This window comes from Trachurus japonicus, chromosome 24 (assembly GCF_045865225.1).
Source record: "Trachurus japonicus isolate A0001 chromosome 24, Traja_1.0".
Taxonomy (NCBI): Eukaryota; Metazoa; Chordata; class Actinopteri; order Carangiformes; family Carangidae; genus Trachurus; species Trachurus japonicus.
The window spans coordinates 7,219,090-7,228,600 of record NC_140930.1 but is presented as its reverse complement, the minus strand read 5'-3'; the positions used below and the strand labels follow the sequence as shown (position 1 = coordinate 7,228,600).

General features: G+C 38.8%; 1 protein-coding gene across 2 annotated transcripts in view; it reads right to left on the bottom strand.

Moving 5' to 3' along the window:
- Window positions 1–3,616, bottom strand: part of LOC146961290 (solute carrier family 22 member 2-like) — an 11,028-nt gene extending 7,412 nt beyond the window's left edge. Inside the window, exons 1-2 of one of the 2 annotated variants that reach the window (XM_085770563.1) lie at window positions 2,985–3,616; window positions 1,730–1,833 (exon numbers count right to left, since the gene is read on the bottom strand). In XM_085770563.1, the coding sequence (XP_085626689.1) occupies window positions 1,730–1,833; window positions 2,985–3,569 (689 nt within the window). In that variant the 5' untranslated portion in view covers window positions 3,570–3,616. The remainder of the gene's footprint in view (window positions 1–1,729; window positions 1,834–2,984) is intronic. The other variant, XM_085770564.1, reaches the window with a different exon arrangement.
- Between the last annotated feature and the right edge of the window lie 5,895 nt (window positions 3,617–9,511).

Here is a 9,511-nt window from a genome sequence, read left to right as displayed (position 1 = left end):
AGGGTATATACAGGGATCTTGAAGTTAATTTTAAAACCTTTTTAAGACTTTTTCAAGACCTTCTCAATATTTTTCAACACCTCACCGCCACTTCAAGCTGTAACCATTTACACTAGTGACACTTTTAACTGAACAGTTTTAGTTTGTGATAAAAACTATAGACCACTATGATACAACAGAATTCAAAATAGGCTGGGATAATAAATCAAAGGCAAAAAAACAAAACGACACATGGCATAAAATGAATAAATTCACACACTTTTACAATGTTTTTTAGGACTCAAACTCTTAGACAGCTAATTTAGACAAAATACCTTCAAAATTTAAGACTTTATAAAGTCGTGAAAAGACTTTTTAATACTTTTTAAGGGTCTTAATTTTCCCAAAATTGATTTATCACCTTTTAATACTTTTCAAGAAGTATAATCAAATCAACTATTGTAGGGGCGGAAGGGGGCATGGCGCAGTGGTTAAGGCGGCCGCCCCATGTAGAGGCTACAGTCCTCAATGCAGGCGTCCCCGGTTCGAATCCCGCGTCGGGCAGACCTTTCCTGCATGTCATTCCCCCTCTCTCTGCTTCCCCCTTTCCTGTCTATCTCTACTATGGCTATCAAATAAAGGCATAAAAAGCCAAAAAATAAACTTAAAAAATAAAAAACTGTTTTCTTGTCTGTAACAACATCTATTGCACGTCTGTCCGTCCTGGGTGAGGGATCCCTCCTCTGTTGTTGCTCACCCTGAGGTTTCTCTCATTTTTCCCTGTTAAAAGGGTTTCCCATGGAGTTTTTCCTCAGTCGATGTGAGGGTCTGAGGGCAGAGGATGTTATTGTGATGCCGTGTAAAGCCCTTTGAGACAAACTGTTTTGTAAAATAAAAATAAAATTGCCTTGCCTTGCCGTTTACTTGACGCCTGTCTCTATAACACATTACAACCATACTTATAATGAGGTATAATGCAGTTATAGCACTGTATAACTATAGTTATGAACACTCATAAATGATCATAATGCTTTATAACAATAATCATAAGACATCATAGAGCATTTTATAATGGCTTATAAGGTCTTAGTATTATAATAGAGATAAAATGCTCTATGATGTGTTATGCTTATTGTTATAAAGCCCTATGATAATTTATGAGTGTTTATAATGATAGTTATACACGTTTATAAGCCAATTATAACACATTATAACTATATTTATAATGCATTATAAATGTGGGCATTGTCAGCGAGTTACTAACAATTATAATGTATTATAATACCTGACTTTATAAGTCAAGATAAAATGCTTTATAGTGTGTTATGATTATTGTTATAAAGCATGTTTATAACTATAGTTATACAGTGCTATAACTGCATTATACCTCATTATAAGTATGGTTATAATGTGTTATAGAGACAGGCGTCAAGTTAAGTGTTACCCAAATCTCATTCTACACAAAAAAGTAGCTTGTTTTTAGACTCTTAGACTTAACATAATCTGATAGTGGAGCAAGTTTTTCTTTCTTATTACAAGCACAAAAAAAAACTTGCTTTCAATGGCAGATTTTTCTACTTATTTCAAGTGAAAATTTGCTTGAAACAAATGGAAATTATCTAAAAACAAGTAGGCTACATTTTTAGGTGAAGAGTCTTATTTTAGTGGAAAGAGATTAGTTTTGACTAGAAATGAGACAAATATTCTTGGAAAGATTTTGAGTTTTTGCAGTGCAGTCACTGTCACTCACCTGTCGGCCAGGTAACCGATGGCGATGCTCCCGACCAGGAAGCCCACGTTGAGCGTCGCCTGGTACATGTCGACCAACCAGGCGTCAGCACACACCAGGTCAAACTGACACACACACACACACACACACACACACACACACACACGGTCAGTGACAACATCGGCACTTTGTTTCTGAATCTCTTGAATTCCTTTATGACACTTAAACATTTATTATTCACAGATCATGAAAGTCAAGAGGAGATTTAACTACTGGCCTGGTTCAAGTTCACAACAACAACAATCATATAAATGATAAGCTATTGATTATAAATTGGAAACTGCTTCAGCTTCTACCAACTCCCTTTATTCCGATATTGCTAAATAAAATAGATACTGTACACATTGATCATCTTTGTCTTTAAAACAAATGAAACTCAAATAAATCAGATTCAACTTTGAAAACTTTTGTCAAAAGGCTTTTAAAAAAATAGTTTTTATAGTTTAAAATTATTGGATTAAAAAAAAAAATCTTATTTGAATCTACTCGACTCTGAAGCACTTTGTGACTTTGTTTTGATCAATTCTGTACAAAATACTATTAAATGTGAAATGATCCTATAGCTGCATCACACACACTGTGCTGTTGATGTCACAGGTGTTTAATAAGATAGGTTAATGTAAGAGAGGAAGAAGAAGAGGAGGAAGAAAAAAGCAGAAGAAAAAGAAGAAAAAAGATGAAGAAAAAGTAAATGGTGAAGAAGAAGATTAAGAAAAAGAAGAAAAAAGAAGGAAAAAAGAAAAAGAAGATAAACTAGAAAATTTCCTCTGGGAAATTTTGATGGGGCCACGGAGCTACGGCAAGAAGAAAAAAGAAGATAAGGAAGAAAAAGAAGAAAGAAAGATGATGAAGAAGAAAAAGAAGATGAGCAAGAAGAAGAAGAAGAAGGACATAAAGAAGAAGAAAAAGAAAAGAAAAGAAGAAGATGAAGCCTCCTGATCCCGCACTAGTTCAGTTTCCTGACCTCCTCCTCTTCTTTTTGGGAACAATAATTTAATTATTTTGGCAAAATGCTTCGTTTTTAAAAAAAAAACGTTAAAAAAAACCCACTGCAATATTTGCTTCATACCTAAATGAAATGATATTATAGCCTATAAACTTTTTTTTTTAAATCCTGATTGACCACTTATTGTGTCTGTATTCTGTTATTTTTATTTTCTTATTTTTTTGTCTAATTGCTGTTCTTTGCCAACTGTTTTCTCCTCCTCCTCCTCACCTCGGTGACGAAGGACTGCCTCCCCTCGTAGTCGTACTCCCAGCCCTCCCTGCAGGCCGTGGTGGGGGTCTGGCTCGGGTCCAGGTCCCGCAGGTCCTGCAGGTCCCGGGTGTCGCAGCTGAGTCCGGTCCTGTTCCAGTCCAGCTCGTAGTGCTCGCAGCCGCTGTGCGCCGGGACCCCGGAGCTGTTGACCAGCGGCGCCGTGAGGCCGCGCCCGCGGGCCGCGCTCCAGCCGCACTGCTGCCGCCGCTCCGCCACGGCCGCGTCCCGGCACCAGTGGTCCGGCGTGAAGCCCTGGAACACGATGCCCACGTAGACCCCGGCCCACGGCATCGACACCATGCAGAACAGCGCGAAGATGCGCTTCTGGCAGCGGCCGAACTTCCCGGCCTCCTCCAGGATGTCATCAAAGGTCGTCATGGTGACAGACAGACAGTAGTGGGCTAGTAGGGATGCAGGTTCGATTCCCTCTCTGAACAACTTCCTCAGAGTGTGACAGACAGAGTGAGTGAGTTGAGGAGCTGCTCTGGGTTTTAACAGGACGAGCAGGAGCAAAGGTCCAGAACCTGCAGAGCAGCGGAGCATTAACACACGTTTGTTATCACAGCTTCACACGTCAGAGACACACACACTCCTCTTACCTGAAGTGTATTAACATTAACATCCATGCAGCTCCTCTCTACACACACACACACACACACACACACACACACACACACACACACACACACACACACACACACACACACACACACACACACACACACACACACACACACACACACACACACACACACACACACACACACGTTGCACACTGTGAATCAGTGAACATTTAGATGCAGTTCGCAGGAATCCGTCAAACATTAATGTGACATCATGACATCAAACGTGAGGCAACAACGTTTTGTCTTCTCTCAAAGCTGCTGCACCATCACTTACTGACTGATTACAGTAAGATGCTGCTGCAGGGATCTATCAGCCTGTTGCACCTGTTGGGGTTAATAATATAAGGCCTTAAGGTGAGATCATACTACAGGTGAATAGGGTAAAAATAAATTAAATTAAACAGATATCATTCCCAAGTTTATCACTTACATTAAGACAAATATTTTTTTGTGTTACAAGTTTTGTGAAATTTTATGTTTAAATAGACTATGTAAATGAGGCAATATCTTATTATATGCGCTAATTTGCATACATTTTCAGAACCAAAATCTGAACAATGGATAAAGCCCCTTTCAAAATTCTTGTTTTATTTTGTTGACATATTAGAGTCAGAAGTTTTTACAGAGGAGGATTTTGGATATGTCTTTTTATCACTCTGTAAATGAGAAAATACTGTCACCAGCCCAAAAAAAAAAATCAAATTTCTCCATGTTTTTAGGAATAAAATGTTGTATAAATCAGGCTGTGAATGATATATCAACAATCCCCTCTGTAAAAACCTTCAGAATATAGACAGGAATAAAACTAGAAGGTTTGGTGTCTGTAAGTGCTGCTGAAGTGAAGATTTCTAGCTCAGAGTCTGAGGAAAAACTCATTTAGAGAAAACGGCCTTTAAAGACTTGTATTGTAAAATTCCATAGATTGTTACTGTAAATCTTACTTTTATGATTGGTTCAGGAGAGAGAGAGAGCTTTACAATGATACCCAAGATGACATTGGTCAGACAACAGGCAGCATGTCACAGTAGCTGTTAACCTTTGGTGAATTTAGGAGAAATCTACTGACAAATAGAAGACAAAATGAAGTAAAATAAAAACCTTAATGTGGATTTTCTACCATTTCTTTCCCCTAGTCTGAAAGAAGACGTGTTAAGGGAGAAAAATAGCCCAAAATCTCAAAATGTAAGATTCAAAATTGATCAATGCATGAAAAAAAAAAAGTTTTTCTCTCACCTTAAGGGGACAATTTGGATTGAACCTTATCTTTTCCAGTTGTATTTGAATGCACCATCTGGACACTTTAAAGACACTGCATGCAGTGAAGGAAGTGAAATTATGGAACAGGTTGAATTTAGATTAGGGCTGTCAATCAATATTTATATGATTATACAGTATACTGTTATCTGTATTTTATTAATTGTATTGTTTTTATTCTATGTTGTGTAGTTGTATTTTATTTATTTATTTATTTATTAGGGATTGCGGAGGAGCTCTGTTATAATCCGGCATATTTACAACAGTATTCTTTTCACTATTGTTCATCAATATGCACTGTCCCTATCCAAACAAAGTATTATTATTATTATTTAAGTGTTTACTAATTCGACAAATATGCAACTTTATTAGAAACTAGAAAAAGCATTTCCAAGAATGGAAATGGTGTGAATGCTGAAAGCAGCTGAACGCTGTTGCAGAATTAGCAAATAGTGCAAGCAGTGATCACCATACAAATGTTTGACCGAGGTAGGAATCGAACTCACTGCCTCAAAGCCACAGTATACACACAGTTAGAGAGACTGTTGTCTGTTGATGAGCTGAACTCTGTCTCACTCTGAAGTTAACGAGCCCAAAGCTGCACCTGTTGGAAACACACTGTGTCAACACCAAGAAAGCTTGAGAGTCAAGCTTGAATGACTAAAATGAAAATTTCTGTGAATTTCAGGCTGAGAGCAGCAGTTTCAACATGAAGCAAGTTATCAGAAGTCAACAGAGGACGACTGGGAAAATAATTCACTATAATTGTTGTTGAGGCAAGATTTGAACCAGGAATCAAACCCACAACCTCATGATCACTAAACTTTTACTCTGCCGCTTCGCCACAGAGAGCACAGACATAAGTATGTTGCCATTGTAATGTGATGATGTGCTGCAAACGGTGGCAGTAGCAATTAATGCGTCTCTTAACGAACACCTGTAACCAATTGAGGGTGGGGGAGGGGAGCAGAATTCAACATCATATAACAAGATTGATCAGCCTGGATTCAAACTAGTGACCTTGGGGTTGGCAAGCGGCCACCTTACCAACTGGACTACAGACAGAGTTGTGGAGAAGAGAGGTTGAGACTTTGATGAATGTGAGATTTTTCAATGATGCTTAAAAAAAAGAAGAAAATAGTATAAATGAGCCACAACAAGTAAGTAGAGGACTTTTTTGTGACCTGTGACTATTTTTTGGTGAATTAAAATGAATTAAAAAGCACTTAACAGCAAGTTACAAAGTTGAGCTCCTTCTCCTGCTGCTGTGAAAAAAATGCATTGAGCTGAATGAGAGCAGAGAGCTCCCTGGCTGCATTTAAAAAATATTTTAAATTATTATCTAAGTCTCTTTGCATTTTTGACCAGAATTTTAGCCAGAAGACAAGTGTGGCTACAAAACTGGAGAAAATAATTTGTCTAGAGTTTAATTTGTGGCCATGCTGACAGTTTAGCCAGAAAAACTCTAGAATGTTTTTTTGCCTCTCTCCACTCTAGCACCACTCTGGCTCTGCTCGTTAGACGCAACACACACACATTATAAAGCTGAAAAAAATCAGAAAAAGTTAAATATTTGAAAAAGTATAAAAAGTATGAAAAATTTGAATACATCCGATAAAGTCCAGAAAAAGCTGCACGTTTTGATATATGAATTGTTGAAATAGCACAAAGTATGAAGGACTAGAAGAAGACCGTAAAAAGGCGGAAGAAAATGGCCGAACAGAAGAACAATTAACAAAAAAACACGACAAACGTCTTTAGTCGGTCCAGATGAGTCAGGTCTGGCTTCACGTTCGTTTTCCTCCGGTTCTGGCCCGTAGACGCAGCAGGATTGCCAGATGCCACTTCCACATCTGGACCAATTCCAGCAGAGACACACACACACACACAGAAACAGAGGAGAACAGCTGGAATCATGATGAAACCACTCCGGAGATAAACAGCGGATCTCTTATTTATTCAAATAATGTCATATTTTTTACATCAACGTTTTTGTTTTTTTTTGTTTTTTAAATAGGAAAAAACAGGCAAAGAGCTGAAAACATATCAGACAACAACATAACTTACACCAACTCAAACATAATCATGATCTCCCACAGTACCGAATCATCACAGAGAAGTTCTTGTGCTCTTTCTTTTTTTTTTCTTTTCTTCCTTTTTTTCCCGTTAAAGTCACTGAATTTTCCCAGCTCATTTCTCGGCCCCTGAACGCAGCACTCATCCCGAACTCTTTGTTGTGTGTGACGACAAATTAACAAACAAAAAACCAAATAATAATAAAAAAAACAGCACAAGAGCGTCCGTTCACGTCACGGTCCAGCTCAGTACCATGCAGATGAGCCACACAAACAAACTTTGGTGCTATAAGTTACAGGAAAACGGACTCGACTACGTTGAACGATGGAGCGACGACCGAGGAGGCTACGACTTCTCCTCAGGAGAGACGGGTTCGAACCCCAAACCTCAAACCTCCTCCTCATCTCATCAGGTCCAAACCGCTGAGGTTTCATCTTTAGAAAAACTCAAACTCATGCTGAATCAATGACAATGTTTTTAAAAGTTGTTTTACAAAATTAAATTAAATTAAATTAAATTAAAAAAACATCTGTCAGATCAGCGAGCAGCAGGCAACTCTAGCTGGACTTAGTACAAACACACTGAAGTTGATATCTGTATTGTAATGTAGGAAACTTTCAGGACGATGTTATTGATTATGTAATTCTGCAAATAATTAACTGATAATATGATATGTGAGATGTAAACAAAGCTGCTTCATGATCTCTGTGGAAAGAAAGTTCTGGTTTCTATGTGTTTGTGACGACAGAAGAGGAAACCTGTGTGGACGTTTGGGTTTAATTTCATTTTTATGGCTCAACTCAAACTGTAAAACACTGAGCTTTGAGAGTTTTCTCTGTCATTTTGTCTCCGTTGTGTTTTGTGTTTTCGTGTTTTGGACAAGTGGCATCTTACAAAAACTTGTTTTTCTTTTTTTCTATTTTAGCAAATTCATGTACAAAGCTTTAGAAATACCCTGAATGGTGAACTTTCTTTGCTGATTGATGGCTAATGAGACATTTTTGGCGATGACATCATCCAGTTTACGTGGATTAAATACTGAGAAAGGTGAATTTTTACCCTCGTGTGATCACCATCTTTTTTTTTACCTCTGTAGGAAAAGCTGTGGCACCGCTCGCTATTAAAACCTTTTTATCGTCTGTTCACTGACAAAAAAAAACCAATCACCTGTGGCATCAATAATGAAACAAAAACACTGTTTCTTAATGTGCAGAAGATTAAATCCACCGTGGTTTGTATGATTCGATTGGTTCTTCTTATAAAAGCTACACACACACACACACAGTTAAATTAATCACTATGAATGAAAAGAAGCTGCAAAGTGAGACTGTGCACAAACACTGTATGTATGTATGTATGTGTGTGTGTGTGTGTGTGTGTGTGCTTATACTGTGTCGGTTTACTCATCGTGCTTAGGTGTAATTTGTTATAAAATAACCTCCCAAAACAGCCGAGTTGTGGAAACTGTTTGATGATGATGATGATGAGGCAGAAAATGTGTTAAACATGAGTCGGCGTCTGGTTTTTCTCATCTTCATGCTTCATTTCATTTCATTTCATTTCTGTCTTTAGTCTCGTCGTCACATGCGTTTGGCTCCAAAAATATTGGCTGATTTCGGCACAAAACGAAAAAACAAACTTGTCTTTACAGAGTTAAAATCTGACTTGTGACGCAGCGACGTCGTCCGCTATCACAGAAAAACAAAAACCAGAGAAAAAACAAAATCCCAACTTCTTTCCCGTGATTAGTTTGAGTGGCAGCTGAGGAGATATGGCTTTAGTGGGAGGGTCCAAAAAAGGGGAGGGGCCACGGGGCCAAAAGGGGGAGGGGCTTCCAAACCAACACAAGCTAAACTAACGCGTCAAAGTTTCAGTCTCCGCCATCGACCGTCCGTCCGTCCGTTCATTCATTCACACTTTAAGGCCGCCTCCGTCTCCACACAGGACAGAGACTCAACACATCGTCAGCTCAGACGACCATTAAATAATCATAAAAACAAACAAACGCGTGAGCAGGTCACCAGTGACGACGACAAACAAACAAACGAACAAACGAAAGCGTCCATATTATAGAACATTATCATCTATGTACATTAACGTCTCTGATCAACACAAGACAACAAAAACAAAACAAATCAACCTGTCGCCGGGTTTGATTCACTGATGAAGACGCAGCGTTAAATTCATCGTCAGGAAGGCATCGCACTTTTATTTTTTCTCTCTTCTTTTCAAGGGGGGAAAAGAAAAAGAAAATATTTTGCTTTCATAGCAACTGTAAACAGCAAGAAAAGACAAACGGGGGGCGTCTTCATTCCCTTTAGAGACAAACGCACACTTCTCCGCCCACACAATGCGCGAGCTGAGCCAGTTTCCTGCCGTTTCCCGTCTCCGTTAGCGACCGCCTCTCTCACTCTCTCTTTCCTGCTTCACCACCGTCTCGCCACACTTTTTTTCTAACGAACGTCCTGCAAAACGTCCAGACCAGTGGACGGAAAAACACGTAAAAAAAAAAAAAGTGGCGGCTGAGCT